This window comes from Semicossyphus pulcher, unplaced genomic scaffold (genome assembly GCF_022749685.1).
Source record: "Semicossyphus pulcher isolate SPU_LCO1_2020_fin unplaced genomic scaffold, fSemPul1.0.p SCAF_5, whole genome shotgun sequence".
Taxonomy (NCBI): domain Eukaryota; kingdom Metazoa; phylum Chordata; class Actinopteri; order Labriformes; family Labridae; genus Semicossyphus; species Semicossyphus pulcher.
Genome location: NW_027211726.1, coordinates 22,054,469 through 22,071,127, shown reverse-complemented (window position 1 = coordinate 22,071,127; position 16,659 = coordinate 22,054,469). Strand labels below are relative to the sequence as shown.

Here is a 16,659-nt window from a genome sequence, read left to right as displayed (position 1 = left end):
GATATTTGAACTACATCGATTTTATGTGTTCATGTTTTCCCAAATACTTTTTTAGGATCAGTTCTTTTCATTTCGGTAGCCACTGCTAAGCCGGGGACACTGAAAGGAGGGGGAGGTGAGGCAGAGGGGAAAATAGATTTGGGTGGGAGGGAGGGGGGAGGATTTACTGGGACTCAGACAGACAGCAGACCGGCTGTCCCAAGCTGCGCTGATCCTTCACTCTCAGGCAGCGAGCTGTAGTCCTCCTGCCGCCTCCCCTTTAACACTGGCCACCTGCCCCTCCGAGAATAACACAGCGACATCAGAAGCCCCGGCCGAGCACAACAGAAGCCACGAGGCGAGAAAAGACACTGACCGGCTTCTTGTGGCATCTTTCCGGCTTCCAGCAACCCCCCCACACACCTCTCCCCTTGTCCTGCGGGAGGACAGGCTGCGCGCAGGGCGCACTTGGCGACCCGGGTTTGTTGTCGTTACCAGGAGAGGAGCGCTCAGCGACCACAGCCTCAGCTGGTCCGGCTCCCATTAAACCGGGCTGCTCCTCTCAGAGGAGGCACTTGCATGGATGCACCATGGCCACGTTTGTCTGCAGGGTTCAGTTTTTAGATGACACCGATCCGTTCAACAGCACGAACTTCCCAGAACCGACTAGACCACCGCTGTACACCTTCAGGGAGGATATCCCCCTCATCAACCAGCTCGCAGGCGTCCACCGGCTGCTCAAAGCTCCACACAAGGTAGGATTACCAGCCTGGTCAACAGCTAATTCTAGACTAAACCCTGATAAACAAATCATAATATGTGCTGTAAAGGAAATATAGTGATTTTGTAGTGATATATTCCACTATTACATAATATAGGATCACTAGAAACTCAAGGAAAACAACACATCTTACATGAAAATCTTATTTAAATGTATTCAAAGGTTGAAATCAGGTCTACACAAGGTTGTTTTGCAACCTTTAAGACTGCTGTTTTCCATTTTAAGCCTTCTGCAAATAAACTTCCATACCCACCATTCAGAGGCTATTTTGAGAACACATGCAAGCACAAGTGATTGGCTCTCCAGCCACCAGGACTGAAACAAGGTTGCACATGTTTGCCTGAAAGCCCACAGCAACATTAAACATGGGCTTCACTTGTTTTTGAGTAAATATTCTGATTTAATCCCATGGTGGCACACTTCCGCTCTGCTGAGCTACCACTGAGAAAGATTGTGGACCTTTGACCTCTCTGTTGACGGGCCTAGCAATAAGAATACATCCCCTTCTCAAAGTGAATAATCCTTTCTTATTGCTAAATATATTTTGCACTTTGCTTAGCATGTCACAGTGACAGGTGTGCAGAGGCATTAGTGCAACTGGATATATCCTGAGTTGCTTCATTCATCTGCGAGTGACAGTCAACAGCTCTGGTGTCCGGAGAGAGTCTGAATCGTAGCTGATCAGATTTAGAGAGTCAGATTACGATGGGGGTGTGATAGCAAGAGAGAGAGAGAGTGTCTGTGTGCCATTCTTAGTGAATTTAAGCAACCAGATGAAAACAGCAACACATTCCTCGCTGAGAAGGTTAAGCACACCCTCAGAGGCTAGTGGAGAGGATGCGACTTTGTTTTTATTCTTGATTTGTGAGATAAAGCTCCATAATTGAAGCTGAAAATTGAGATCGACTTAAATTGAACCTAAAAGTGAGACACGCAGAGAGAAGGAGAGAGCTGCACTGCTGGCACACTGCGCTCACAGCCAACCAGCGCTCAACAGCTGAGTGGTTTTCCAGACCGAGTAGATCTTCAGCTGCCCCATCTTTAAAAGCCACAAAACAAATGAAAAATGGCCCGCAGCACAGAAAAGCTTATGATTACAACCTATACAGGCACAGATGGCATGTCCTGCGTTCGTGTTTGCAATTTTGTTCACATCAGTTAGGAAGGCTGTGCGCCCCGGCAAATGGATATTGAGTTTAGATTACAGGGATGGAACCAAACTGTTGCAAATTTGCCCGTCAGATGTTAAAAGTCGGTGTTTTAGAGGCTTCAGCGTTATTATATAATTAAAAAATGTCAAAGCTAGCAAGAGTATGACAATTTCCTGAGTCTCTCTTTGTGAAAGCAGTCTCTTTTTATCTTAACCTTCTGTGCTATTCTCTGAGGAAAGCCTACTGTATTATTATGCTGTGATGGTAAGTCTCTGTGTATGGCTGGCTGGGCCTGCATGTAAAGTATAGGTCACTTGTCCCAGAATTCCTGTGGCCAGGGCCTGGATCCCTGCGACACTTTGTTCTCCTCACTTTGGCTGCTGTGGTTTTCCTGACCTCTTCCTCCATCTGCTCTTCCACCTCTCTGACCATGCACCATATCGTACACTCAAACACAAACACACGTAAACACACACATAAGGTTGGGGCTAGCTTGCCAGGGCTAAATCTGTGTATCACTGGGCTGTGTAGAAGGGATGTGTCACTTTATCCAAACGGCCACAGAAAGATTCTCACTTTTCTCTTCTTGGTTTTAAGAAATAAATGAGGCTGAAAAAAGTTGAACATTTAATGTTAAAGACAAATTAGCTACTAAGACGAGTTAATGCCCCCTTTCATGTTCATGTTCAGCTAAATGCAGAAGCAACACCATCAGTCATGCAGCAGTTGTGCAAAGAAAAACTCCCCTTGAAAAACAACAAAGCCCAGACTTCACAGCACAACTTTTATTTCATTAGCAAAGGGTTCCCATTAAAGCAACACTGGGAGGTTTAATAGCCGTGTAGAACACACCCTCCTCAGCGCTCTTCAAAGAGCCCGATCCTCTGTGGCTCTGATTCGGACACAAAAAAGTTCCTAAAAACTCATCGTCTGAGTTACGTAAGGGCATTGTTAACTGTCAACCCAGCGTGATCGCCAGCAGGCTTTCTGTTGTTTTAACATGGAAGTAATTACTCCCAAACCCCCACTTGTTTTTTCTTTGCTTCACTCTTCTGGGAGAATTTGATTAAATGAGTGTAAAGTATACTTGCCACTAAGTGTTTCCCTGGCCCGTCGCGGAGCCTTGAGTGTGAAGACTTTGTGGTTCATTCTGGAGCCACCTCTCTGCCACCTCCATCCAGAATGATGTGTTTTTTTATGTTGTTACTACTTTAACCCAAACCCAAGTGTTTTAGGAAAGAGACTCCCTGTGGAGGGTGAGCTGTTAATGAATTGTGTTACTGAGTGGTCCGGGGGCTCGCTTCTCCCTGTATAAGCAGTATTTGTATGATTGAGTAATACGGTGGATAAAGCGAAGAAAAGCAGGGAGCTGGGGGTGGAGGTGGTGGTGCAGCTCTGTGGTGGGACACGTGTTAGACAGAACGAGGAATTTCCAGAGACACAATAAAACAAACGTGCTGAATAATGCTAGCAGAGGGGGCACAAGAAATGCCTTTGTCTTATTCCAACGTGAAAACTGGGGCAGGGGGACAAGGCCTGATACCCCACCTCCCCAACCCCCAACCACAAACACCCCACACCTAACCCCCACTTGTTTTAGCAAAACCTCAATTAGAGATTTACTAAATCTCATGTTATATTGGCATGAGAAATGTGATTAACAATGGCAGCACAAGAGGGTTCAATAGCCGGTTAAACTGGGGTGAGACCATAGACTGTATACAGTCATTGGGTTACTCTTAAATGCCCTTCTCAGCCATTCTAGCAGCCTTGCATGCTAAAGGGATAGCTAAGTTTGTTTGCAATATGTCTGTGCGTCTCTTTGGTCCAGCCTGAAATATGTCATCAACTACTGAATGTTTAGGTGACATTTATATTTCCCACATGCTGAATTCCCTTGACTTCTCCTCTCATGCCAACATGAGGTTGACACATGCTTTTGACTGACATTTAATTTGGTACAAAGATTCATGCACTCCTTTCAATGCCTTAATCTTTTTTTGTAACGATCATTTATTTTGGCTTTATGCCTTTATTTATAGGAAAGCTGAAGAGAGACAGAAAATATGGGGAGTAGAAAGTGGGGAATGACATGCACCAAATGATCGGCAGACTGGGAGGTTAACCTGCGATCAGTGCGTTGAGGACTGTAACCTCTGTACATGGGGCACCTGCCCCTTCAGCTGAACTTTTTTATCTAGCACCATCATTAGGTCAACATTTCCTATGTCAAAAAACGTCTAATACTTTTGTGTATGACCAATTCCCATCATCTTTAGCTGCACTTTATGTTTAGCGCTAATTATCACAGCGAGCATGCTAAATGTGGTTACAATCACATCTACTAAACATCAGTGTTTTTGCATTAGCAAGTATGTTGGCATGCATGGGTTCCCTCCAACTCCGGCTTCTTCCCACAGTCCAAAGACATGCTTGTTATTTTCATTGGTGACTCTAAATAGCCTGTAGGTGTGAGAGTGAGCATGAAAGGTTGTCTGTCTCTATAGCAGTGTTCCAATCCAGGTGACGCAGACAGGAAATGCTCCGTAGACCGTCTCATTTCAGTTCGGCTTTAATGGTGTACGCAGACTATGAATGGAGCACCCTCCGAAGACTGCCTCCTTTGCAGGCTGCAGCCCCTGGATTGGGACATGCCTTATGTGTCAGCCATGGGATTGACTGGCGATCAGTCCAGGGTGTACCCCACCTCTCGCCAAATGACAGCTAGGATAGGCTCCAGCCGCCCCGCGACCCTAAACAGGATAAGCGGTATAGATAAAGGATGGATGGATAGATGGAAGTATGTTGGAATGCTATAGTTAGCATTTAGCTTATTTTTTTTTTTTTAAAGATTATTTTTTTGGCTTTTTGCCTTTATTCATAGGATAGCTGAAGACAGACAGGAAATGTGGGGAGCAGAGAGTGGGGGATGACATGCACCAAATGGATCAGCAGACTGGGAGTTGAACCTGCGATCAGTGCGACGAGGACTGTAACCTCTATACATGGGGCGCCTGCTCTACCAACCGAGCCAAACCAGCGCCCCAGCATTTAGCTTATTAAAAAGTCCACTCAAAGTCCACTTGTTATCTTTTCTCTTAGCTCTCAACCTTATTTTGCAAGACTGCCTCTGTTTAAGCTACTTTACATGAAATAACATAGTAATGGTAGCCTGACATTTCTCTAACTAGAGATGGGTCCAATAGCTGTGTTTTGTCTTGTTGATCAGATTTTTGCAGAGATTGATTAAGGTTGATGCAAGGGGGTGAGGGAAAACTAAAGCAGGACCCAAAGTCACCTGAAGTTTGTTTATGATGCATGACTCCTTCATTTGAGACTGGGATTTCAAAAAGAACTTATGATATGTAAGTGTGTTTCTGCAAAGTTCATAGCAACATGGATTAAAGTCAGCCTCTCCATTGTAAGTCTCTGGAATTGGCATTGGCCCTCTTTAAGTCCGAGGCCCAGCAGACACACCCACCCTTGGGCTGCTTTGCGCATGCTGCCTCAGAGCAGAGTAAATATAGCAAGGTTATATTTATGCTGTGAGTCCATCCGACAGTCCGTCTCTCTGTTTCCAAGTGAAAGGAGGGACAGACAGAGAGCAGCAGCAGGTCTTGTGATCTGCGGTCTCTGCTGGTCAGAGAGTGTCGTCATGCAGCTTGACCAGACGGCCAGGGGGGCGCCTGGCAGCACACCAGAGGCCATGCTAGGTTAGGCCTACCAATATCGTAGAGGTGCTAAATGCTACCTCAACTCATGACTCTGATCTCATTGACCTATTCATACATTGGCAGCTTTAACAATAAGTCGCAAAGCACATAGCTGATGTATTCAATGATGTATGTTACCTTTTATGAGTTGAAGCTGCTCGCACCTGCTATCAACTTGTGACTGTACTCATAAACATCAGTGCCAGTGGTGTGCAGATATGTTTGCACCTGGTCTCTAACTCAGCAGGGTTTCTCATTACACAGCAGAGAGGGTTAATTCTGACGTAGGCCACTCTGCAGCGCTATCTTAGATCATGAATTTGCACATGGCCTGGTGCAACATTAGTCTTTTCTTTAGATGTGCAAAACAGAACCAAAGTTAAAGTATGTGTGGGAATGAAGATGATTGCTCCTTCCACAAACATACAGAGACTTAAATGTGCTCAAGTTTAAACATTATTCAAGTGTCATTTTTCCCACAGCCACATGCATTTGGATGTAATAAAATCTTCTCTCTGTGTTTCCCTCTGGTTTTGTTTTCATGTTCTGCAGCCTTTATAGCTACGTCTCTCCTAGTTAATTCCCTTAACAGCTTTGTAATGTTGAAAGCAGATCCATGCCCCATAAGGCTCTCCCACTTTCCATGGATCACCGTACACACTTGTGTTCAAATCTTTGCCCTGGTAACTGGCTTCGTTTTACGGGCTCAAATTGTTTTAAAAAAGGGTGTGAAACACATGCAGGGATTTAGTGAGGGGGTATTAAAAAATAGTGGGCCCAGAGACCAATGTCATTCCTGTGGGTGATTCATGTACGCATTTCACGGCCTGGCCAGGGAAATTTCATATCACACACATCATATTTTCCATCCCTTATTTAGGTATAAATGCCAATTTAAGCTGGTAGCCACTCTTGATTTAGAAGTTGGCCTTTAGTTTTCTTCATTGTGGTTAAATCCAATCCTAGTTCAGGTCCATTTCATTTATTAGGACTTTTCTAATGAAAATATGGCTTTCATTCTTTTCCATAGCTTGATGACTGCACGCTGCAGCTCTCCCACAATGGCACCTATCTGGATCTGGAGTCCTCTCTGGCTGAACAAAGGGACGAGCTGGAGGGCTTTCAGCAGGACGACACAGGGTGAGACTGATTTACATCTATATTCTTTACTCCTCTTGTCCTTTCCTTCTCTCTGAAACAGATTATTTTGAGTTGCTTCATTCTTATAAAATGGGAAGAATCATAAGCTGCTGGGTTCCTTGGAAGAACGAGTTCACGGAAAGTATGAAGCGCTCTGGAAAGCAGGACAGATGTGCCTCCTTTCCACAGCTTTAGCTTGTCACTGTTTTTCTTTTTTTTTTCTTTTTTTTTTACAAAAAATATATATTCTGATCTTCTTAGTGACAAAACTTCCCAGTTAACAAACCTATAATCTGTCAAAAGACACAGCATGACCACTTTGTAACAGTACTGTTGTGAAATGAAGAATGGAAACTGGCTCGGGGTTTTTCTCACAAAACTGTACTGAGGTAATAAGCCTTATACATTCATAAACACCTTTAATCAAATCAGTCATGTAGTCTATTGAATGTTCAGCATTTTTATGTTGAATGGCACCTCAGTGTTGCAAATAATTACTAAATAAATGTTATCATTTAGCTCTCGACAATAAAAAAAAGAATAATCATAATTTCACCCTGAGGTTTTTTTGAATATTTTAAATTATAAATTGCTTTCCAGCCTGATGTTTCATTTTATGTGAAGACATTTCATGTAAAACTAATCCAGGATCTCTGACAATGATGATCCAATCAAATTAGATTTGTAACACCTGGCAGCAAATTACCAAAGCTACCCCGTGGCTACTACACAGTGAGACAACTTTAAGCTAACATATCAGCTGCAACTGATTCAACAAGGGAAGTTATACTGTAAGTTACTGAACATAAATTACCAAATAATGTTGCAAGAATTGTCTCCAAAAATTATAGTTATTGGACGTAACTTGAGTTCTTTTCTAATTAGTGTTATCTAGCCATAACATTTTTAGCTAACTGATAAAGATAGCTAGCCTTAACAGCTATGTTTTCCTATTGTACATAACATAAGCTAGCCAGATAACTAGTTGTATCCACAAACCATACAAGTAGCTTGCAAACAAGTAGGCCTACTGTGGGTAACATTACATGTTTGCTAGCTAACTGTGGTTAAAATCCAGTGGTGACAATGAGGTGGTGTTTCTTGCTAGCTGACCAGGTGTTGAAGCTTTAGCTAATTAGCTGTTTAATTAGCATTATCTTCTTTCACCTGACTTAAAGAAACATTGTCAGTGCTGAATAAGTTCCCTGTATCAGAACAGAAGATAAATTGGGTTTAAACCTCCTGTTGAGGAGGTTGGGGCAAAATATTAGTAATGCTCTTTGTTTACAGCTGCTGGCTCCAAAATGGGTGATAAAGTATAGTTTTACAGACTCTGAGAAATACACAGGGATGGCTGAGGTTAACTTGCTGCATACAAGTGTGTGACAGTGTGTGTTTGTGGAGTGTTGTGGTATGTTTATCTGTTTGGAGTCCGGGGCCGCAGCATGATAAGTGATGGCAGACCCACACAGCCTGATTTTTTCTGAGTCTGTTTGTATGTGCCTCGTTTCCATGTGTACATTTATCTGTTTGTGTCTTTACTATGTGCCTGATTAGCCATGTGACAGCTGATGGACAGGTGAATAAAGGTGTGTGTGTGTGTGCTTCGGAAGTGGTTGACATCTCGGGAAACAGGTTTGAGTTGGTATGTATGTGTGTCATCCTTTCAAACATGGCTTTTAGCAAGGTCATACAGGGCTGAGAGTAGGAAATGAATCACACCAAACGTCGCTAAGGTTCAGGATGGATGTTTGTGACTCAGACTGTCTTGTCCTCCCTCTGTCAGAAGTGGACTATTTATATAGTGACAAAAATGATAAACTAATCACACTTAGTATATCAGCCTCACACCACATACTTCTCTTGTGCTGTACAGTCAGAAGGCATAGTGGTTGTGAATCAGAGAGATGTGTCTGTTTATCACTTTTGATACTCACATTTATTATTTAATGTTGCCTGGTCTGTTCATGGCCTTATGGACACTGTTCACATGGGGAAAAAAGTACTGACAAACTCGAGCTAAAAGTGTTATGAAGAGTAAATTGGTGTAAAGTGATTTTCACCCAGAATTTATGTTCCCACGCATCAAAAATGTGTTGTGATCCCAGCTGTGGCAGGACACTGCTCACCACAGCTGACAGTAAACAAGGTCCTCTGACGCGGACAGCTCAGAGTCTGCTTTCACTAAGAGAAAGTGGAGAGAAAAATAGTGAGGACATTGCTGTATAGATTAGGATGCAGAGTTCTTCTGAATCATTAAAGCACCTTTTGTATTATTAATAATACATTCAAATAGGCTTTTGAATAATTGAAGTCTAAAAGATAACACCCTATATAAATTATCTTTCATACTTGCACATCATGGTTGCATACTGAGTCTAATTTCCCTTCCGCTGTGCCGATTGGCTTCACTCTCACTGAGTCCCTGATTCGACTTTTACTCTCACATAAAACATAATCAGACAGGCACGGAAAGAAAAATTTAATTTCCAGAAAAACTAATTTCTATCAGCATCTCAACAGATCGTGTTAACATTTTGCTCAATTTCCGAGCAAAGCTGATAACGCAGCTTAAAAGCAGGATAAGAGGCCAGCTGGTCTCTTGTTTGGATGTGTGTTGTTGCAGCGGTGTGTTTTATCAGAGCCATGCTTTCCCTGCTTGGATTGCATGCTATCGACATGTTAGTGATGGAGGTCGATGATTAGCTCCTACAGATTGGAGGATAACCACTAAGGTTAGGAGAGAGAGTTTGACTTGTTCTCAAAATACCATCATATTTCACATTCATGTTTGTGTGTGCTCATTTTGTTTTCCCACTGGAAATATGCTGTGTATGAATGTGTGATCACAGTGGTATGTGTGTGTGTTGTGTCTACTCCTGTATTTCTGCTGTCTGTCCTCAAGGCTCAGATGATTATCAGTATGGGGGCACAAATCCACTGTTTGTCTGCACCATTCCCATCATGCAACTGCGACCGCATTGTTGTTCCAATACTAATGACAGTACTGGAAATGCCTCTGACACAGCCTAAAATACAGTGCCCGGTATCAGCGGGATTGCATTGGACAGATATCATAATTTATTATTTAGATGTTTGACTTGTTTCTTATTCTCGAACAAAGTTGCCTACAAAGCAATAATACAGATTATGATGGCCACTAGCACCCATTGTTAAAGTGCGGCAAAACAAACTGATTTCAGGTAAATGATCATGTGATGATAGCAAACGAGAAGAAATTGTCAGCAGTCAGTGTTTTTCCATCACATAATTTGTGGCAGTTTTTGGATTGGATTGAAAAATCTTTATTGTCCCCAAGGGGCAATTTGGTTTGCAACAGTAGTTCACACAAGCAATACACCCCATAAAAGAAAAAAAGAAACAGGAGACATAAATACCTACATATAATAATACATAACTCACATTGATGTCATCATGATAGTCACACTTAGTATGTGCAATTGCAACAATGCCAACAGCTTATTTAAGAACCCAACTGCTGATGGAACAAATGACCAAAGATATTTTTAATATATGTTCAAAAATAAATAAAAATAAGATCTAATCAAAGGAGTTTAACATAAAATAAGCAGGATTACTGGGATACTTTTTGGACGACGCAGGAGGTAAGGAAAGGCCACCTGCTGCTAACGTTAGCTCAGCATGTTTCTTTTTTGGTGCTCATATCAGTGTTTATGTTTCTTTTTATCGACTCCATATTACCAAAACTCAAAGTACTGTTATTATTAAAGGAGCTATTGGCCCCTGGAAAAAAGCTACTGTCAGTCAAAGCTGCTGTAATCAATGGAAGCAATAATATTCTTAATTGGCACCATAGCTGTGGAGGAAGTTGTTCAAACAGCTACTGGTTTTGCTCATTCTGCATTCCTACTAACTCCCAGCGTGCATTGCGCCCCTCCCTCTGAAAGGAACGAGACGCTGGAGTGAAATACTACCGTTTTCCAGTCAAGGACATTGATCGCTACAGGCAATGGCTCAGAGCGGAAATAAGACGAGAATATACCGGTGGAGCGTCTAAAAAAATCATGGGGTCTGAAGTCTACATTTCAAACCTGACCATTTTGAACGAGACATGACATCAGAGGCTACCATAATGGCATTAGCTCCCCATAATAGCTAATGGGACTGAGTTTGAAAATCGGCGAACTGGCCCTTTAAGTAAAACATTTTGTCTGAACTGCATCATATAGAAAGATTGATCACATCAAGTCTCAAATTCTTTCTTAAAAACACATTTGCTGTAAATAATTATCTTATTTTTAAAGCTGTAGCCAATGTGAGATGATTATATCTCCTTTATTATGCAATTTCCACATTTGTTGGCATGAAATACATAAAACAAGTCCATGTTTTGCAGTTAGAGAACTTATTGTGCAGAAGCAAGTCTCCTTTTCTTTCATAAAGATATTTTTAAATCGATAATAAATCTGTCTGCTTCTGTCTTCTTCAGGGCCAGGGGGAAGAAGCACAGTGTTGTTCTACGGACCCAGCTGACCGTGCGTGTACACGCCTGCATCGGTGAGTGCTGTGTGACATGTTTATATATGTGTTTAACAGGAGTTTCTCCCTGGACCCTCACACATGCTCAGTCAGCATCACATGTCACATCAGCAGGCTGAAGAACACACTGTACTACACGTTCAGATGGCTGCCCAGGGGTTTACATGTGGTGCATGCAGGGGTCAGACCTGAGACCTCCCAGTCAGAGGCAGGTTGGACTGATATGCCAAATTTCAAATTCAACATAGCTTTGTGATGATGTCAGTAATTGCATTGAACAGTTATGGGGAGAGGGGGCTTTTACATGGTCTAGAGAGGGAAAATGAAAGTTTTTTTTATGTCAAGTGTTAATACAGTTGAACTGTGCAGCTCTTCTTTTTCCCTTCTCGGTCTGGTGAAGTCTTCAGTGTTGTACCCTTGACTCTCCTAAGTCTGTAATGGTGAAGAGGCAGAGGGAGGAAGAAACAAAGGGAAGGAGGGGTTATCATTGAAAGTAAGAGGTTACTGACGAAAAATATTTTATGATAAGATCGAAGACAAAATATTGTCAAACAACAAGGAGCCTTTGATACTGACTTTTCATGATGACAACAAAATCATCCCTGTAGATCAGGCCCCAACAAACCAAAGGTAACCTGTAGTTACGTGCTTTTTACACTAATGAATTCAAGATATACATTGTTAAAGCCCCCCTCCAGTGAAAGTCAAGTGTTTAATCTTGTAAACATCTCCATGTGGTGTTCTTCATGTGCTGCAAGACATATCAGGGACAACATAAGCAGTCATCTCCATGGCTGGGCCTGTCTGCTTTTAAACTGCAGTGTACCAAGGACAGGCTGAACAACACATTTTCAGACAGCCAGGTTTGAGACGTCACAAACCTAAGGAGCTAATCCCATTAATGGACGGGGTGACGCTTTGCATATGATTATGTGCCACCTATGGCAACCACTTCGGCGATGCGCGAGCCAAACTCACTACTGACTACTAGCGTTAACGTAACGACTACTAATTACTACATTTCAAGCTAGCTAAGTTTCAACAAGTTGCCACTAAACGACGGCAGAGACGTGTTTTGTTTTCATGACGGAGGGGGCGTTTGGAAATGTGCATACTGGGCGGGGACTATGCATATTTAAGAAATTTAAATGAGGGAGAAGGAGGAGATGCATTGGGAGGATTTTTACAAGGTAATTAAAGATATTTTGCAGAAAAAACATCAGACACAATTTATTATTTCAAGCAGATCATTTTATATCTCTTAAAACATGACTGGAGCTGGTCTTTAAGTTTCCAAGCAACTGTTTATGGAACTATCAACTGTATACAGCCTTCCACCCGCAAATCATGTCACAGGAATATAGACACAACAGTCACATAACTGTTACTGCCCAATCTAAAGAATTGTCAAGTCCATCTGTCAGTTGGTCCAGAAGCAAATATCTCTGCAACTTCTGGATAGATATCATATCATATGTTCTTTTGAATCAACTGCAATGACTTTATGATACAGCAACTTTGTTGTTTCATATCCATTAGGATCCCCCTGCTCTGTCTTACTCCGACCCTCCATCTGTGCTCCTCACTCCCGCTCCTACATGACTTATCCGCATGGTCAACATTCTCCAGGCCAGCGATAGCAGTGCTAATTCTGGATCCTTGAATCAGTGCCTCGGATTGGTTGAAAACATTATGGGGGTAAAGGTTACGAGAAGTGGGGCTGGAGGTGTTTAGGAGAAAAACGTGCACACACTGTACAAAGGGTATTATAACTTACATTTTCACAGAGCAGTAATAACATAAAAAAAATAGTGATGAAAACTAGATCTCTTTCTCACGCTTGTGCACATGTACTGCACACACCCACAGACAAGCTTGATGAGGGAGCTTCCCATGGATCCTCCTGGTTTGATGAAAAACCAATGCCAGGCTATATTTTCTGTCTCTTACAGCATAATTTGAAATGCATCTTTGAACGAAAAGTGCTCTTTTTATAAAGCAAAGGCTGCTTCACCATATGAGTTCCTTTTGAAGGGCAGCGTGAAACTTAAATTGGGCCAAGGCTTGATGACAGAGTTTGCTCACTATTAAGACCGCAATCCAGCTTTCTTTCAACATGGCACAGATGCTGGGCAGCAACCAGATCCTTACTTGACTTGATACTCTGGAGTGGCACTGTGTAATTCTGCTGCATTAAACAGATGTATAATCAGATAACACGAGTGAGACAGAGTGATCCATTCACTTTAGAGATCCGCTGACCATTTTCCACCCCCTCTCACAGTCGCTTCAATGAGTCGGTTCAGCTTTCCGCTCATCTGTCCGTTTAACGCTCTCTAATCTTCCGGGGCCCTGACCCTCGAATCGTCTGAGTAGTGGTCACTATGCTATGCTCTAAATGAAAAGTCTGTCACAATCAAGGCTACAAATTGCTTGTGATCTGTAGTATCTGTAACCCACATCAGTCGGTCATTATAGTGAGGTTGCGTGTCATAGGTCTGAATTAAGTGCATCATTTGCTAACTGTGCCACGTGCATGGTAATGATTTGGTTTGTGTGATTGAAAAGCAGGAAAGAATCAATTCCTTACAGATTTTTGTAATCCTACTGTCCTCATCAGCCTTTAGCTTTGATTAACAAGGATCAGGATTTGATTGCATTAAGGTCAAATGTCAGGGAGATCTTAGGGTGTGCGACCTTCTTCAGACGTTCATTGAACGTCTTGCAGGGCCACCAGGCTGAAAAACTGAGTGAGAAGCCCTGCTTGGCATTTCTTGGCACGGATGCTATCGGAAAGATCTAATTACAGTCAGGTTGGCCAGCCTGGGATTAAGGATGCTCTGTAGTGCATGTGTGTGTGAGCGAGGGAGTGATAATATGGGCGAGATAATGAGTTTTTCTGTTGTATATGAAAAGGAGAAGACATTGGCGTGGTCAGCAAACCATTGAGTTTGACTGCTGCCGTAAGCAGTTCTCTGCAGGCAATGTAAAGGCCTCATGGCACTTTAATGATCCAGCTCTCCTCAGCACTCTGCATGGCGCCCGCTGGAAGATTGAGGTCAATTTTACAGGAATTTATCTTTTTTTACACAGAGCAGATGTCCTCAGTGTCCTCAGATTAGAGTTTGGCAAAATTGTTCCTGTCTACTTTTATATCTATCCTTCATTTGTTCTTTTTAATATCTGCTTACGTGCCCCCTGTCCCACACCTACCCCCCGTCTCTCTGTGGTGTGCAGGCCCATCACAGTGCAAATCAGAACCCCTTGTTTAAGAGTTAATTTTAGCCATCCACGTAGCAGCAGAACTGTTGTGGACTGTAGCTGGCGGGTGGAGGTGGCTGAGGGGTGGGGGTGAAGTGGAGGTGTTATCTTTAGAAAGTGTTGACAGCACAAAAACATGTGAGGAAGTCAGCACAGTGCTGAACCTCGGATCACTAAATTTGACTACAGGAAGCAAGAGGGGCAAAAAAAGATTCACTGAGAAAGTTACAGGCGAATTGGAAGGAATAACGTTGATAGAAGTAACAGATTCGTTGTGAACTGTATGTCAAGCAATAAGTAAGAACTTGTTGTGTTATATAAAATGACTCGTACTAGAAGTACATAGGGGAGACCGGGGATAGTTCTAACACTTTCAATTTCTCCAATCAGGAACAAGCTAAGAATCACCTGATTCACTCTAAACGTGTTCAGCAGTGTTTCCCATTAATTACCTAGACTGAGACGGCCTGCCATAGTCTAATTTGTCTACAAGTGTGGGAAGTGGGATACAGCGAGATTTTGTTTCCAAAAGTTACCGTCACCGAGCTGATGATGCTGATTAAACATACATTTAAACATGGTAGATGACATAACGTGGAAGTAATTGCACACCACACATCTATTTGTATTTACTTTTATAGCCTAAAGAAACGTGTTGCTCCACCTAAACTCTCTCTACTTTTTCATGGGGGTGTCAGAGTTGCCAAACCAAATGTGATAAGGGGGGGTTGTTAGAGGAAAATAGAGTTTGCTATTTCATCATCATATCTATACAACCTCTTAATTTTGGTCTCAAAGTGATTGTTCCATTTAACTTTAAAATGTAAAACAATTTCTTAAGGGGGGAGTATGCCCCCAGACCCCCCTACAAGGTTTGGGGTCCAACCACCATAGTCTCAGAAAATCCTGTGGGAAACACGGCTCAGTTTAGTCCTTGTTCCTCATGTGGAGAAGTAGCAGATACAGCCAGATTTATAAGGAAAAATATCATTTTTCGATAAGAAAGTACGTTTTTCACTTCATTTATTTTTTGTGATAGCACCGTCTGTTATGTAATTACATTCATCAAACTTAAATCATGTTTATTATATGTCTATGTAGATATCTTTCTTTTTTATTTTTTAGTGCTAATGCTTTAGCTGTTAGCTGTAAGGTAGGCTAGTTCAAAGCAACAGGAGTCTGGGTTAGTTCTAATAACATGAAGGAAAATGTTACAGCCTACCCTAAACAAAATTGTATTTATATGTTTATTAGAAAGACAGATGTGCCTGTGTGCCTCACAACATTTTTAAGAGAGCATCAAATGATGTTCAAGAGCAGGGAAAGTCCATCAGATCTGTGGCGAAGGCATATGCCTTACATCTGTCACCACTGTGACTCTGATGGTGAGTAACATTTTATAAACATGTTTATAGTATAAATCTGCAATCCAGGAGAGACATATGCTACAAACACACACAAACAAATACAAACAGACACACACACGCACACACACACACTAATGTTTCAACAATTGTTGAAGCTTGTCCACATTTTGTCAGTTTTATTACTATGTACATATGTTAGTGTACCTGTACTCCTCGAGTGTCATACAGTACCACTGTGACTCTTGATAGTTTAGTAATTTAAAAAAAAGTAATTTGAGTGTTGAATAAAACACTTTATATATCTTTAATTTTTTCACAATTCTTATTTCATGTTACAATTCACCCCAGGCTATGTCACAACTAACCCAGACTATGGGGTAAATTGTTATGTTTCACCCCTCATGTTTGACACTTAACCATGCACTTTAACCATGCTAAAAGATACAATCGTGAAGATTTACATTTTTGTGCTGTTGAGGGCCTCCCACTGACGAGAATTGGTAATTGGAGTACTCTTCCTAATTTAACCAGGGGTCTGCAGCTGGCTCCCTTTGTCATGGTTCTAACCCTTGATTTTCCCCACTTTAGTTTGTAGAATGTTTGGCTTCATCTGAGCTTCGCATTTGTTTATTTTTCTTTGGATTTTCGCTTATTTATTTATTTTTTTGGCCTTTGCCTTTATTTTTAGGACAGCTGAAGATAGACAGGAAATGTTGGGAGTAGAGAGTGGGGGATGACATGCACCA

General features: G+C 42.0%; 1 protein-coding gene across 1 annotated transcript in view; it reads left to right on the top strand.

Moving 5' to 3' along the window:
* The first annotated feature begins 569 nt into the window (after positions 1–569).
* Positions 570–16,659, top strand: part of fhod3a (formin homology 2 domain containing 3a) — a 69,761-nt gene continuing 53,671 nt past the window's right edge. Inside the window, exons 1-3 of the mRNA XM_069681374.1 lie at positions 570–734; positions 6,655–6,764; positions 11,236–11,303. Of these exons, the coding sequence (XP_069537475.1) occupies positions 570–734; positions 6,655–6,764; positions 11,236–11,303 (343 nt within the window). The remainder of the gene's footprint in view (positions 735–6,654; positions 6,765–11,235; positions 11,304–16,659) is intronic.